At 49.0% G+C, this 15,502-nt stretch overlaps 2 protein-coding genes across 2 annotated transcripts; one reads left to right on the forward strand and one right to left on the reverse strand.

Moving 5' to 3' along the window:
* Positions 1-6,009: 6,009 nt before the first annotated feature.
* On the forward strand, positions 6,010-7,512 carry LOC125534366 (F-box protein At3g07870-like). The gene has a single exon (XM_048697619.1). It carries the CDS (start codon positions 6,155-6,157, stop codon positions 7,307-7,309), a length of 1,155 nt encoding a protein of 384 aa, XP_048553576.1. The 5' UTR covers positions 6,010-6,154; the 3' UTR covers positions 7,310-7,512.
* A 1,126-nt stretch (positions 7,513-8,638) lies between these two features.
* On the reverse strand, positions 8,639-10,721 carry LOC125534367 (programmed cell death protein 2-like). The gene is made up of 5 exons (XM_048697620.1): positions 10,590-10,721; positions 10,158-10,477; positions 9,849-10,077; positions 9,533-9,737; positions 8,639-8,936 (listed from the first exon to the last, which is right to left on the reverse strand). The coding sequence occupies exons 2-5, from the start codon at positions 10,438-10,440 to the stop codon at positions 8,835-8,837; spliced, it is 819 nt and encodes a 272-aa protein (XP_048553577.1). The 5' UTR covers positions 10,441-10,477; positions 10,590-10,721; the 3' UTR covers positions 8,639-8,834.
* Between the last annotated feature and the right edge of the window lie 4,781 nt (positions 10,722-15,502).

Below are 15,502 nucleotides of genomic sequence, written 5' to 3' on the forward strand. Positions count from 1 at the left end.
CTCTGCCCGAAAACGCGAAACACCAGGGATACTTTCCCGGATGTTTCGCCCCTTCACCGGAATCACCTCATACCGCGTTAGGGCCCGCCTAGCATCACGCATTGCTTTGTCATGCATCGTTACGCATCTGTTTGCATTGTATTCATTGTTTCTTCCCCCTCTTCTCTCGATAGACACCGAGGCCGACGCCGCTGCTACCCAGTACGACTATGGAGTTGATGATCCCTCTCTCTTGCCAGAGCAACCAGGCAAGCCCCCCCTTTGATCACCAGATATCGCCTACTCTTCTCTATACTGCTTGCATTAGAGTAGTGTAGCATGTTACTGCTTCCCGTTAATCCTATCCTGATGCATAGCCTATCCTTGCTACTATTGTTGTTACCTTTACCTGCAATCCTACATGCTTAGTATAGGATGCTAGTTTTCCATCAGTGGCCCTACATTTTTGTCCGTCTGCTGTGCTATACTATCGGGCCGTGATCACTAAGGAGGTGATCACGGGTATATACTATATACTTTATATACATGACACATGTGGTGACTAAAGTCGGGTTCGCTCGTTGAGTACCCACAAGTGATTCTGATGAGGGGGTTGAAAGGACAGGTGGCTCCATCCCGATAGAGGTCGGCCTGGGTTCTCGACGGCCCCCGACTGATACTTTGTGGCGGAGCGACAGGGCAGGTTGAGACCACCTAGGAGAGAGGTGGGCCTGACCCTGGTCGCGTTCGTGGATACTTAACACGCTTAACGAGATTTTGGTATTTGATTTGAGTTGGGTCGTTGACCTTATACGCACTAACCGCCACGTGGGACAAGATATGGGCAACCGGCGTCGTGGTATCAGCCGAAGCACTTCGTGACGTCAGCAATTGAGCGGCGCGCGCCGGATTGGAACGTAAGCCTGCTCTTGTATTAAGGGGGCTAGTTCTGCTTCCGGCCGCCCTCGCAACTTGCAGGTGTGCTAAGGGCGATGGGCCCAGACCCCTGTGCTCTTAGGTTTAGACCGACGTGCTGACCTCTCTGTTGTGCCTAGGTGGGGTGCGACGTGTTGATCTTCCGAGGCCGGGCATGACCCAGGAAAGTGTGTCCGGCCAAATGGGATCGAGCGTGTTGGGTTATGTGGTGCACCCCTGCGGGGAAGTTAATCTATTCGAATAGCCGTGTCCACGGTAACAGGCGACCCGGAGTTGTACCTTGACCTTATGACAACTAGAACTGGATACTTAATAAAACACACCCTTCCAAGTGCCAGATATAACCCGGTGATCGCTCTCTAACAGGGCAACGAGGAGGGGATCGCCGGGTAGGTTTATGCTATGCGATGCTACTTGGAGGACTTCAGTCTACTCTCTTCTACATGCTGCAAGACGGAGGCTGCCAGAAGCGTAGTCTTCGACAGGATTAGCTATCCCCCTCTTATTTTGGCATTCTGCAGTTCAGTCCACTGAGATGGCCCTTTACACAAATATCCATGCATATGTAGTGTAGCTCCTTGCTTGCGAGTACTTTGTATGAGTACTCACGGTTGCCTTGTTCCCCCTTTTCCCCATTTCTCTACCCGATTGCTGCGACCAGGTGATGGAGCCCAGGATCCAGACGCCACCTTCGACGATGATTCCTACTACTCTGGAGGTGCCTACTACTACGTGCAGCCCGCTGACGACGACCAGGAGTAGTTAGGAGGATCCCAAGCAGGAGGCTTGCGCCTCGTTCGATCTGTATCCCCGTTTGTGCTAGCCTTCTTAAGGCAAACTTGTTTACTTATGTCTGTACTCAGATATTGTTGCTTCCGCTGACTCGTCTATGATCGAGCACTTGTATTCGAGCCCTCGAGGCCCCTGGCTTGTATTATGATGCTTGTATGACTTATTTATGTTTTTAGAGTTGTGTTGTGATATCTTCCCGTGAGTCCCTGATCTTGATCGTACACGTTTGCGTGCATGATTAGTGTACGATTAAATCGGGGGCGTCACATGGGGCCTGTTTCAAACCATACAGAGCTTTATCCAACTTAAAGACATGATTTGGCATGCTTTGATTCTCATATCTAGGTGGCTGCCGCATGAACACTTGTTCCTCAAGAACACCATGAAGAAACGCGTTCTGAACATCTAGCTGTCGTAAACTCCAACCTCTGGAAATAGCAATAGACAATACAAGTCGAATAGTAGCCGCCTTAACAACTGGACTAAATGTATCTTCATAATCAATACCAAATCTCTGTTTAAACCCTTTGGCAACTAACCTAGCCTTGTATCTGTCTATGCTTCCATCAGATTTTCTTTTTATCTTATAGACCCATTTGCAATCTATGACATTGCTGCCCTTCCTTGAGGGTACTAAGTGCCAAGTTCTATTTTTCATGAGCGCATCATATTCATTATCCATAGCTTCTTTCCATTCTTTATGATCTAGAGCATCATGCAAATTAACTGGTTCTCCAACACTAGTAAGAAAAGCACTTTTGACAGGATCATATCTTACCGTACCATCATTGTACTCTTTATTTTTGACGATACCTGACTGTGATTGAGTGTGTCGACGAGGAGCCTGAGAGCAAACTGCTGATGTAGGCACAGAAGATTCAAGAGCATTTGGAGACGCAAAATTATCCACAGAAAATCCCAGCACCAGATCCAAGGACGATTCTGCACCTGCTTCTGATCCTGACGGCACAGGCGCAGGCGATCTCCTATCGCCAGCCGAATCAGCCATCGCGTCCCGCGCCTCGTCATCACACGGACAAGTGGCACGCGGTCCGCCCGCGCCTGGGCTGGCGGGGTCCACCTGGTGGGGGCTGTCGGCCACGCGCGCACATGCACCCACGCCTGGGCTGGCGGCCTCAGCCAACCGCGCATCGGGACGGGCGGGGTCCAACCGGTTGGCCATTGGCGTGCGAGGAGATGCATGCAGGGGAGAGCTATCCTCCTGGGATCGCGCGCCGTCAGGTGCAGCAGTTCTGACGCGGGGATCAGCATGGGATCCGGCGCCGCTGCCAGCCGAATCAGTGTTGGATCCTGTGCCTTTTTCGTCCGGACCTGCACACATAAAATGACGGCCAGAATCTGCAGAAAAACAATTTTCTCTGGATTTTTTCACATGATCAGCTTTAGTTAATTCACCCTCGTGATCAGGAAGAAGGGCTATTTCAGCACGAAGGAGAGCGCCTTCATTTGGATGAAGCTTGGTGAATGGAAAGAGATTTTCATCAAAAACAACATCTCTAGAAATATAAATACGTCCAGTAGCAATTTCTAGGCACTTGTAGCCTTTGTGGAGATTGCTATAGCCAAGAAAAACGCATTGAGTAGAACGAAACTCAAGCTTATGATGATTGTATGGACGAAGATTGGGATAGCATGCACACCCAAAAGTTTTGAGGGAATTATAGTCTGGTTTTTGATGATAAAGACGTTCCAACGGAGTAGAATTTCCAATAACTTTGCTAGGCAAACGATTAATAAGATATGTGGCAGTGATGAAAGCTTCATCCCAATATTTAAGAGGCATGGAGGCATGAGCAAGTAAATAGAGACCAACTTCAACAATGTGGCGATGTTTACGCTCGGCAGAGCCATTCTGTTGATGAGCATGGGGACAAGACACATGGTGTGCAATGCCTATACTATGAAATAAGGAGTTGAGCTTCTCATACTCCCCTCCCCAGTCACTTTGGATTGTCAAGATTTTTTTGTCAAAGTGTCTTTCAACAAGTTTTTGAAACTCTTGGAATATAGAGAAGACTTCAGATTTATACTTAAGTAAATAAATCCAAGTAAACTTGCTATAATCATCGATAAAACTGACATAATATTTTTTTTCTGCCAAAAGAATCTTGGGCATGTCCCCATACATCACTGAAAATAAGCTCTACAGGAGCATGAGAAACACTACTAGACTTAGGATAGGGAAGTTGGTGACTCTTGGCACATTGACAAGCTTCACAAACCGAATCACTAATAGGACTATGTGACAAAGAAAGTTTGCCTTTATTGACTACTTGCTTAACTATGACCGAGGAAGGATGTCCTAAACGTTGATGCCACCTTGCCAAGGAGGGCTTGATGACGGAGTAGACCTGACGATGCTTGCGACTAAGTGCTCCGAATGTGATGGGGTAGAGGCCGCCAATGCATCTACCGTGGTGTAGAAGTTCCCTCGTTGCCCGATCCTTGATAAAAAAGTAACGAAGGTGAGTTTCAAAGAAGACATTATTATCAGTGGCTAAACGAGACATAGAGGCAAGGTTTTTATCGGCTTGAGGAACATGAAGAACATCTTTTAAGACTAGATCACGTTTAAGCATAGGGGAATTAATAAAAGCTTGACCAATGTGTCTAATATCCATACCTCCACCGCTTGCGGTGTGAATCTGATCATTGCCGTGATATTTTTCATGGAGAGCAAGCTGCTCTAGCTCACTTGTGACATGATCCGTAGCGCCGGAGTCAACATACCACACTCCTTCTCCTCCTTGATCACGCATAGCTGCAGCAACCTGACGAGAATCTGGAACGAAGTCTTCATCATAGCGGTGCCAGCAGTCCATGACCTCATGGCCGGCCTTCTTGCAGAGTTGGCAGCGAGGACGACCGCGAGAGGAGGAGGAGGGGCGGCGGCTAGTGTTGTTGTTGAAGCTACCACCCCCCTGTTCTGTTGGAGGAGTTGTTGTAGCTGCCGCCTCCTGTGTTGCCGTAGTTATTGGTGTAGCCGCTGTCGCCCTGGGAGTTGCCGTGCCCGCGCCCACCGCCGCGTTGCGCATGGTGACCGCGCCCACGGCCGCGTCCGCGCGAGGCGGCGTTGGCAGAAGATTGGCGAAAAGCAACGCCATGAAGAAGACTGAGGCGGGCGTCGAAGCTCAGGAGCTGGCTATACAGCTCCTGGACGGTGATCGGCTCCACCCGAGCAGCAAGGGCCGAGACGACTGGATTATAATCCATGTCCAGTCGGGCCAAGATCTTGGATACGATCTCCGGATCGGAGAGCGCGGCGGCAGTGCGTGCAACTTCGTCGGTGAGGCTCTTAATCTTGCCAAGATACTCTGCCATAGTCATGTTACCTTTTTGCAGGTTCGTAAGCTCGATGCGAGTGTTGATGGCTTGCGCTTGGCTCTGGGCGGCGAACATGTCGTGGATGGCGCGCCAGACTTCTGCCGGCGTCTGGAGCGTGGCCACCTGTGCAAGGATGTCGCGGGAGAGGGAGCCCATCAAGTAACCTTGGAGTTGTTGCTACTGTGCGTACCAGAGGGATCTGGCAAAGTTCACCACCTGTTCTTCTTTGCCGTCCTTGGTAACGGTGAGGGTGGGCGGCGGCGCTGGGCTCTTCGCGTCAAGATGGTGCTCCATCTGCGCGCCCTTGATCTGGGGTAGGACGACGGCCTTCCAGAGGAGGAAGTTGCCTCTCGTCAGCTTCTCTTGCGGCGGCGATCCGAGGAAGGAGTTGGTGGGGGTGGAGGTGGACGAAGATGCAAAGATGGAGGAGGAGGCGTCGGTGGTGAGGGCACCCATGGTGCTCGGCGTCATGGCGGCGGAGGTGGTGGACATAGTTGTGGTCGCCTGGGGTAGCTAGATGCGATCTCTATTCAATCTGTCGAGGAAGAGGCTCTGTTACCATGTACAACTAGATGGAAGCGTTGAACCCTTTGCTTGGGCCGCGGTTGTATATATATGATGTGTGCCGTGGCTTACAAGAATAGATTGAGAGGAGATCAATCATATTCGGTACAGGAGGTTTGAGGAGATAGAGTAGAAGAAGAGATAAGAAGAGATACAAGTTAAACACCTTTCCTATCCCTATACAACATCTTCTAACAGTTAAGACTGCCAGCGTGTAATACTTGTGTACAGAGCTTCAGTGTACTTGTTCAGCTGTACTTGTTCGTCTATGAACGAAATTGCATTATCATGAACTTGTATTGGTACGCAAATAGTCGTTGGAATTTCCAACTCTTCTGTGCATGTTGCATCAAACCTGTTCCGATTTCATCACATTCTAATATTCCCTCCAAAGAAAATTTCCAAATCGCAGTACAACTAAAGAAGAAGCCGGTGACCAAGTCGGACTCAAACCAAATCGTGGTGATATATAATGCAACGTATCGTGGTGAGCAACCGGGAGAAAGAGAGAAGTAACAAGGGAAAATAGATTGCACCCATGGCCATGGACGGCGCGGGGCGCTTGGAGTTGCCCACGGACGTTCTGGTCGAGATCCTCCTGCGGCTGCCGCCGAGCTCCCGCCGCCGGGTCCGCCTCGTCTGCAGGCTCTGGCGCAGCATCATCGACGAGCACACCACGGAGATGCAGAGCCGCGCCACGGCCCTCCTCTGGCATACCTGGTATGGCATCGCCTACGTCGTCGACGACCTGTCCAAGTCTTCGACGGGGCGCTACACACAGCTGTGGCCTCGGGACACAGCGGGACCGTACTTCCTCGACCGCGGTAGCCTGCAGCTGATCGGCACGTGCAATGGTCTTCTCTGCCTGTGCGACAACGAGGAGGCACCCGGCGGCGCCGTCACCCTGGTCAACCCGGCCACCGACGAGGAGCTGCCCGTCCCGCCGCTGCCTTGCGCATGCCCGTTTGTCCCGTCTTTGGAGAGATGCACCTACTGGGAGAACTGGCACAAGGCGTACAGCTTCGCGTACCACCCTACGTCCGGGCAGTACAAGGTGGTGCACATCCCATGTAGCATCAGCGAGGAATACAAGTTCGACGCCCTGCACGTGCTCACGCTAGGGGAGGCGTCGTGGCGGGAGGTTCCGGCCGGCCCTGCGGAGGGAGTGAGGTGTAACCTCGGCGCCGGCATAGTCAGCGTCGACGGCACGACTTATTGGGTCGTAGAGAATGCCGGAGCGAGCTGGGTCGTGTCATTTGACCTCGACAACGAGGCGGTCGCCCGTGTCAAGGGGCTGCCCGGGCATCCCGCTGGGCCTGAAAACTACCACCTGACGGAGGTGCACGGGAGGCTGGGCATTGTTGTCCATGGCCTTTCGAGAACGACAGAGGTGTGGGTTCTGGACAAGGGGCAGCGAAAGTGGAGCTGTCGGTACAACCTTACGCGGCATGAGGTCACGCGGCCATACTTCGTGTATGGCGAGTGCATCTTGACATTGGAGGAGAGCTTGATACGTGGGCACTACAGACATAAAGGCATGTGGGCATCCAACAAGGCGGTGCCTGTGCGGGTCAGTCGCCGGGCTCATGGGACGCGGCTCGCGGTGATAGATGACGAATGGTGCCAGACATTGCCCTACGTCAAGACGATGGAGCCACTTAGCATTTATATGCTGCCAATTGATAATGCCTAATGAGGATGTTTTGTCTTTCCTTGACAAATTAGTTCTTCTACTAGACGGAGGAGAGGAGCCGCCCCTTGCCGTGTTGTTTTCTTTTTAGAATTTGCTATATCTTTAGGAGAATGATTTTCATCTTGGCTTCCATCATTTTTTTGACTCTTCTATTTTTCTTCTCTATTGTCCATGTTTGTTGTTAGTTTTCTACTTATTTTTATATTCTGGTCAACGAAAATCCTAGACTTACGGACAGATTCTAGTCAGCTGCTTTGGTTAAGTCTATTTGGTCCATAGAGAATCAAATTGATTTACCAATAAGTGCCAAATGCTATGGTTCTTCCATATGACTTCTGAATTCATTCAGAAGTAATTCGTCGAGATCGTGCACTCTTTTCTTATTTATCTAAAAAGAAATATAAAGTGCAACTTGATAGATCCAATCTATTCTTGGAATAGACAACTGACACACACTCCCTTAAAAAAACAAAAATCAAGACACCAACCACTACAGTTAGATTTTTTTTAAGATTTGTTGGTATTAAACCGATTTATTGGATTTGTTGGTAAAATATTGGTATTAAACCCGAAACTGTCAGCGGATGGCCAGTGAGCTAAAACATGAAAATGGACTGTTTTTTTTCTTCTCTGTTGCGCATGTTAGTTGTTAGGTTTCTACTTATTTTTATACTAGTATAAACATGCCCGTGCGTTGCAACGGGAGATAAAAAGACACAAAACGAGATAACAAAAAAACAGAGTCTGTAGCCTTCCTTCCTGACCGCGCCCATGATGGCTGCGGTTGCTGCGGTGTCCACCTGATCACAAAGCATTCTTACATGGACAATCCCAAGACGATGGGCTCTAACACCACACGCCCTGCTAATCCTGCTCCTCTCCTTTATGTTGACGTCTTGAGCCCGGCGCAATCGAGCCGGCTAGATTCCGAAGCATATCAACTCTTGGAGAGACTTAGAGGGATGCACTGTTTATACCATGCGCCAACATAGAGCAGAAACAAACAGGTGCATTCAAACAGTCTCACATACCCAAATTCCTTTCCCTTTCTATAGAAGCTCATTGTGCTCTAATTATACATGAAACCAATGGCAAGCAAATAAAATACTTACATGATTTAGAATTACAGGACAAACTCATCATATATAGAATTAAAGAGGAGGACAAAGGCCTGCTCAATGATATGATGGAAGCAAGAGGAGGACAATGACATGCCTTTTGCACCTGTGAACAAGTTGAAAGCGCTGGTGTTTCGCTTAATGTATAGCTCAATGGTATATGGTTGTTTCACAGTCTCCTGGATGTGCCACTTGTGTATTATTTTAAAAAAAAACTCAACATTTAGAATTTAACTTCCAATAATGTTCACATAATCATTCCATTCTGATAGTTACACCACGAGAAATTCAAGACGAATTATTATTAACAAGTTTGGTACTTCGGTGGAGTCCTACAAAACTGACTTGTCAAATTGACAGAGTACAAGAACAATGAAAACACACAAGATTACAGATAGCTTAACACATCACGCGTTACATGCTTCATCCTCCTGCATCATTATCTCCTCCTCCACTACTCCCCAGCAGCAATTGCCCTGTTTCCCACAACAAGACGAAGGACAGCAACTCTGCGAGCGGTAGGTTATTGTTAGGAATATGATATACTCAACAAAACACAGCAAGATAAGCTGACTACAAACAAATAAAGACAGCGCACAACTTTCATTTCTCAGCCTTCTTTTCTTTTGGGCGTGCCTGTGCTGCTTCCGTCCCAGCACCTTTCGTTGGTTGTTCAGTGATGGTTGCTTTGTAATACAAAGCGGGGGGAAACCCTATTTCCGCAATAATAAACGGGGAAAACTGCTAATAGGCAACTTCTCATTATGCATGTGGAGTTTAATTAGTCTACTATCCATTCCATTCATCTGGATCGTGCTAAATAAAAAACCACTCCGTAAGAGTTTGGTGTGGAGAGTGTATATTTTAGGCTGATGTATTTCCAGGAAATCTTTTACATGCCATGTATTTACTCTTATCTCTTCATTTTAGCAATGAAAAAGGAGCATCAATCTGGACATATTTATTATCCAAAAGCAGATGTACAATGGATATATTTATCAAGTTTTGAAGCGATATGACTGCTGCTAAGTATTGCACAAGCCTTGACAGATCCTTGAACTTCATCATTTAGTTAATATCAATAAATTGAAAATTAAGATCAGACCTTGGAGCAAGTGTAGATAACAAGAGTCAGCCAAGTCCAGGCATTAGGTGCACAATTTGAGGAACCATCACCAGCTTGGTCGAGAAAATATGATAATGGGGACATCAGTTGAAGTTCATATTGACGTCGTGAACCACAAAGCTTACATGTGCCAACATCCTGTGAGTTAGTTGTAGGCAACAGTGGACTACCACCACATGAATACCTGCAGGTAATTAGACACCAAAAATCGAATCAGGTTCTGAAACTAAAATAGGTGTATACTTAGAGAAAAGCATGATATAACAAATAATAACAAGGACATGATGAGTTCTACCTAAAGCATTGTTGAGGATATGCATCCAACCGTTTCTTAAATTTTAAGAAAGTTCTGTCGGCCCCAGGAGCACTATCATATTCATACTTTTCTCCTTCCCATTTTTCTTCTTCATCATTACCCATGTCCATTACCTCTTCTGCCAAAAGTTTTTCATAGCTACTAGAACCTACACTGGTTTTCCCCCTCGACTGTTCCTTGTCGTAATAGATATAGAAACAAGGAAGAACTGCAGAAAGAAAATCTCATGAGACAAAAACACTCGGACTTTACACTTATGGTAAGGAGTTCTGCAGAGATTTCCCTCACCTGGTATACTCAGGTCATTTACTTTCTCCTTCACTACAGCGCATTTTCTAGGGACATTATTAGCACGCTTTGATTTACTTTTCTTCTTTGTGTTGGATGCCACCGTTGCAGCCTGCTCGAGTGCTGCAGCCAAGGCATCTAAATCAAAATCATCATCATTGGTGTTGGAACTCTTGTTTTCTTCTTCATTATTTTTCCCCACAGAACAGGAAGGAGTTGGCTCATTTGAGCAAACCTTTTCTTTACTTTGGACTGACCCGTCCCCATTATCATTTGATTGCATACCAGTATGGCACTTCTGAACCCTTAGGACCTTCCAACTTTAAGAAGCAAATAAAATTAGAAGTCAGACAAACTAACCTCAAATCAAACTGAAGATCAGAATAACATGTAATTGTACCAAACTACCAATGGTAAGTGACACATGCTTGCCTTTGGGTGTTAGGGCTGCATTTTGGCGCCGGGCAAACGAGCACATACAGTGTCCTCTCTTCAATGTTAAGCTTCGCAAGAGGAGCATAAACCTGAAGTTACTACACACATATAAGAAAAACATGGCAAAACTACTAGTGCTCCGCAAGACGCCGTGCTCCGCAAGACGCCGTGCTCGCCGCCCCGACGCCAACCGCCGTCGCCCGGAACCGTCGTCCTCATCCCCACCTTGCCGGACGGCCACGACCTCCCCCGGCTTCACCGAGTCCTCCACGAGCTCCGCAGTGAGCCTCTCCGACGATCCCCCACCTTCCCCCTCAATCTCGTTGCCGTAACCGCCGTCCGCGTCCTCGTGTTGCCGCGGCCACGATGCCCGACCCGACCTCCGTCTCCCCCTCTACCTTGTTGCTGCTCACCGGCGCGCGTGCACGACGCCACCCACGCCTGCTTGCCTCTGTGTTTCGCCCGAGCATGCCCCGACCGCGCCGCACCTAGCCTCGCCCGCCGCAGCCCATGCTGCTCCTGCTGTCGCGCTCGCCCATCTCTGCTTGCCCTGCTCGGCTGCTCCCCCCCGCCGTGCGCCTGCACGTGCACGCTCCCCGCGCCAAGTGCCGCGCACGTGCCCAGGGCGCACCCCTGGCTTGGTCGGCCTTCCTTCTCCGCCCTTGGCCGCGGCCACGCGCACGCACGCTCGCTGCACCTGCCGCCTCTGCTTGCGTTGCCGCCTCCCTGCTACGGCCCCGCGTCGGCGCTCGTTGCCGCCCGCGACCGTGCTTCGCTCGGCCCCGCGTAGCCTCGCCACTCGCCGCCGAGCGCCCGCCCCGTCGCCTCGGGTCCGCTCCGACGGGCGGTGCGCCCGCTGCCCGCACGCCCGTTCGGGCCACACCCGATATGCCCCCCAGGGCCTATGACAAGGGGGCCCAGCCCAGAACATTTAAAAAAAAGATAGATAAAAAATATAAGAACAATAAATTTAATTAATTAATTAAACCAATTAATTAACTTAATTAATCCTAATTAGATTAACTTAATCACTAATTATACTAGTTAATCTGTTTTAGTTAATCTCAGTCAATGACGGTGGGACCCACTTGTTAGGTTGACCAGTCAAACCCTGTTGACTGCTGACGTCAGCATGACATCATGCTGATGTCATAAATCCATTTTCGGATTAATTTAAATAATTAATTAAATTCCAGAAATTATTAAAATCTTTAGAAAATCATATCTTTTAATCCGTAACTCGGATTAAATTATTTTCAACATGAAAGTTGCTCAGAACGACGAGGCGAATCCGGATACGCAGCCCGTTCGTCCGCCACACACCCCTAACATATGCAACTCGCAACTTTCCCCCTCCAGCTCCTCTGCCCGAAAACGCGAAACACCAGGGATACTTTCCCGGATGTTTCGCCCCTTCACCGGAATCACCTCATACCGCGTTAGGGCCCGCCTAGCATCACGCATTGCTTTGTCATGCATCGTTACGCATCTGTTTGCATTGTATTCATTGTTTCTTCCCCCTCTTCTCCCGCTAGACACCGAGACCGACGCCGCTGCTACCCAGTACGACTACGGAGTTGACGACCCCTCTCTCTTGCCAGAGCAACCAAGCAAGCCCCCCTTGATCACCAGATATCGCCTATTCTTCTCTATACTGCTTGCATTAGAGTAGTGTAGCCTGATACTGCTTTCAGTTAATCATATACTGCTGCATAGCCTGTCCTTGCTACTACTGTTGTTACCTTTACCTGCTATCCTACAAGCTTAGTATAGGATGCTAGTGTTCCATCAGTGGCCCTACATTCTTGTCCGTCTGCCATGCTATACTATCAGGCCGTGATCACTAGGGAGGTGATCACGGGTATATACTATATACTTTATATACATGACACATGTGGTGACTAAAGTCGGGTCCGCTCGTTGAGTACCCGCAAGTGATTCTGATGAGGGGGCTGAAAGGACAGGTGGCTCCATCCCGGTAGAGGTGGGCCTGGGTTCCCGACGGCCCCCAACTGATACTTTGTGGCGGAGCGACAGGGCAGGTTGAGACCACCTAGGAGAGAGGTGGGCCTGGCCCTGGTCGGCGTTCGCGGATACTAACACGCTTAACGAGATCTTGGTATTTGATCTGAGTTGGGTCGTTGACCTTATACGCACTAACCGCCACGTGGGACAAGATATGGGCAACCGGCGTCGTGGTATCAGCCGAAGCACTTCGTGACGTCAGCGACTGAGCGGCGCGCGCCGGATTGGAACATAAGCCTGCTCTTGTATTAAGGGGGCTAGTTCTGCTTCCGGCCGCCCTCGCAATGTGCAGGTGTGCTAAGGGCGATGGGCCCAGACCCCTGTGCGCTTAGGTTTAGACCGGCGTGCTGACCTCTTTGTTGTGCCTAGGTGGGGCTGCGACGTGTTGATCTTCCACGGCCGGGCATGACCCAGAAAAGTGTGTCCGGCCAAATGGGATTGAGCGTGTCGGGTAATGTGGTGCACCCCTGCAGGGAAGTTGATCTATTCGAATAGCCGTGTCCACGGTAACAGGCGACCCGGAGTTGTACCTTGACCTTATGACAACTAGAACTGGATACTTAATAAAACACACCCTTCCAAGTGCCAGATATAACCCGGTGATCGCTCTCTAACAGGGCAACGAGGAGGGGATCGCCGGGTAGGTTTATGCTATGCGATGCTACTTGGAGGACTTCAGTCTACTCTCTTCTACATGCTGCAAGACGGAGGCTGCCAGAAGCGTAGTCTTCGACAGGATTAGCTATCCCCCTCTTATTTTGGCATTCTGCAGTTCAGTCCACTGAGATGGCCCTTTACACAAATATCCATGCATATGTAGTGTAGCTCCTTGCTTGCGAGTACTTTGTATGAGTACTCACGGTTGCCTTGTTCCCCCTTTTCCCCATTTCTCTACCCGATTGCTGCGACCAGGTGATGGAGCCCAGGATCCAGACGCCACCTTCGACGATGATTCCTACTACTCTGGAGGTGCCTACTACTACGTGCAGCCCGCTGACGACGACCAGGAGTAGTTAGGAGGATCCCAAGCAGGAGGCTTGCGCCTCGTTCGATCTGTATCCCCGTTTGTGCTAGCCTTCTTAAGGCAAACTTGTTTACTTATGTCTGTACTCAGATATTGTTGCTTCCGCTGACTCGTCTATGATCGAGCACTTGTATTCGAGCCCTCGAGGCCCCTGGCTTGTATTATGATGCTTGTATGACTTATTTATGTTTTTAGAGTTGTGTTGTGATATCTTCCCGTGAGTCCCTGATCTTGATCGTACACGTTTGCGTGCATGATTAGTGTACGATTAAATCGGGGGCGTCACATGGGGCCTGTTTCAAACCATACAGAGCTTTATCCAACTTAAAGACATGATTTGGCATGCTTTGATTCTCATATCTAGGTGGCTGCCGCATGAACACTTGTTCCTCAAGAACACCATGAAGAAACGCGTTCTGAACATCTAGCTGTCGTAAACTCCAACCTCTGGAAATAGCAATAGACAATACAAGTCGAATAGTAGCCGCCTTAACAACTGGACTAAATGTATCTTCATAATCAATACCAAATCTCTGTTTAAACCCTTTGGCAACTAACCTAGCCTTGTATCTGTCTATGCTTCCATCAGATTTTCTTTTTATCTTATAGACCCATTTGCAATCTATGACATTGCTGCCCTTCCTTGAGGGTACTAAGTGCCAAGTTCTATTTTTCATGAGCGCATCATATTCATTATCCATAGCTTCTTTCCATTCTTTATGATCTAGAGCATCATGCAAATTAACTGGTTCTCCAACACTAGTAAGAAAAGCACTTTTGACAGGATCATATCTTACCGTACCATCATTGTACTCTTTATTTTTGACGATACCTGACTGTGATTGAGTGTGTCGACGAGGAGCCTGAGAGCAAACTGCTGATGTAGGCACAGAAGATTCAAGAGCATTTGGAGACGCAAAATTATCCACAGAAAATCCCAGCACCAGATCCAAGGACGATTCTGCACCTGCTTCTGATCCTGACGGCACAGGCGCAGGCGATCTCCTATCGCCAGCCGAATCAGCCATCGCGTCCCGCGCCTCGTCATCACACGGACAAGTGGCACGCGGTCCGCCCGCGCCTGGGCTGGCGGGGTCCACCTGGTGGGGGCTGTCGGCCACGCGCGCACATGCACCCACGCCTGGGCTGGCGGCCTCAGCCAACCGCGCATCGGGACGGGCGGGGTCCAACCGGTTGGCCATTGGCGTGCGAGGAGATGCATGCAGGGGAGAGCTATCCTCCTGGGATCGCGCGCCGTCAGGTGCAGCAGTTCTGACGCGGGGATCAGCATGGGATCCGGCGCCGCTGCCAGCCGAATCAGTGTTGGATCCTGTGCCTTTTTCGTCCGGACCTGCACACATAAAATGACGGCCAGAATCTGCAGAAAAACAATTTTCTCTGGATTTTTTCACATGATCAGCTTTAGTTAATTCACCCTCGTGATCAGGAAGAAGGGCTATTTCAGCACGAAGGAGAGCGCCTTCATTTGGATGAAGCTTGGTGAATGGAAAGAGATTTTCATCAAAAACAACATCTCTAGAAATATAAATACGTCCAGTAGCAATTTCTAGGCACTTGTAGCCTTTGTGGAGATTGCTATAGCCAAGAAAAACGCATTGAGTAGAACGAAACTCAAGCTTATGATGATTGTATGGACGAATATTGGGATAGCATGCACACCCAAAAGTTTTGAGGGAATTATAGTCTGGTTTTTGATGATAAAGACGTTCCAACGGAGTAGAATTTCCAATAACTTTGCTAGGCAAACGATTAATAAGATATGTGGCAGTGATGAAAGCTTCATCCCAATATTTAAGAGGCATGGAGGCATGAGCAAGTAAATAGAGACCAACTTCAACAA

Source organism: Triticum urartu, chromosome 2 (assembly GCF_003073215.2).
Source record: "Triticum urartu cultivar G1812 chromosome 2, Tu2.1, whole genome shotgun sequence".
NCBI lineage: Eukaryota > Viridiplantae > Streptophyta > Magnoliopsida > Poales > Poaceae > Triticum > Triticum urartu.

Bases quoted from the DNA above. Each gene is read 5' to 3' on its own strand.
- LOC125534366 (XM_048697619.1), top strand. From the start codon at position 6,155: ATGGCCATGGACGGCGCGGGGCGCTTGGAGTTGCCCACGGACGTTCTG.
- LOC125534367 (XM_048697620.1), bottom strand. From the start codon at position 10,440: ATGCAATCAAATGATAATGGGGACGGGTCAGTCCAAAGTAAAGAAAAG. The intron at 10,078-10,157 runs GTGAGGGAAATC...TTCTTTCTGCAG, and splicing joins AAATGACCTGAGTATACCAG to TTCTTCCTTGTTTCTATATC. The intron at 9,738-9,848 runs GTAGAACTCATC...AATTACCTGCAG, and splicing joins TATCCTCAACAATGCTTTAG to GTATTCATGTGGTGGTAGTC.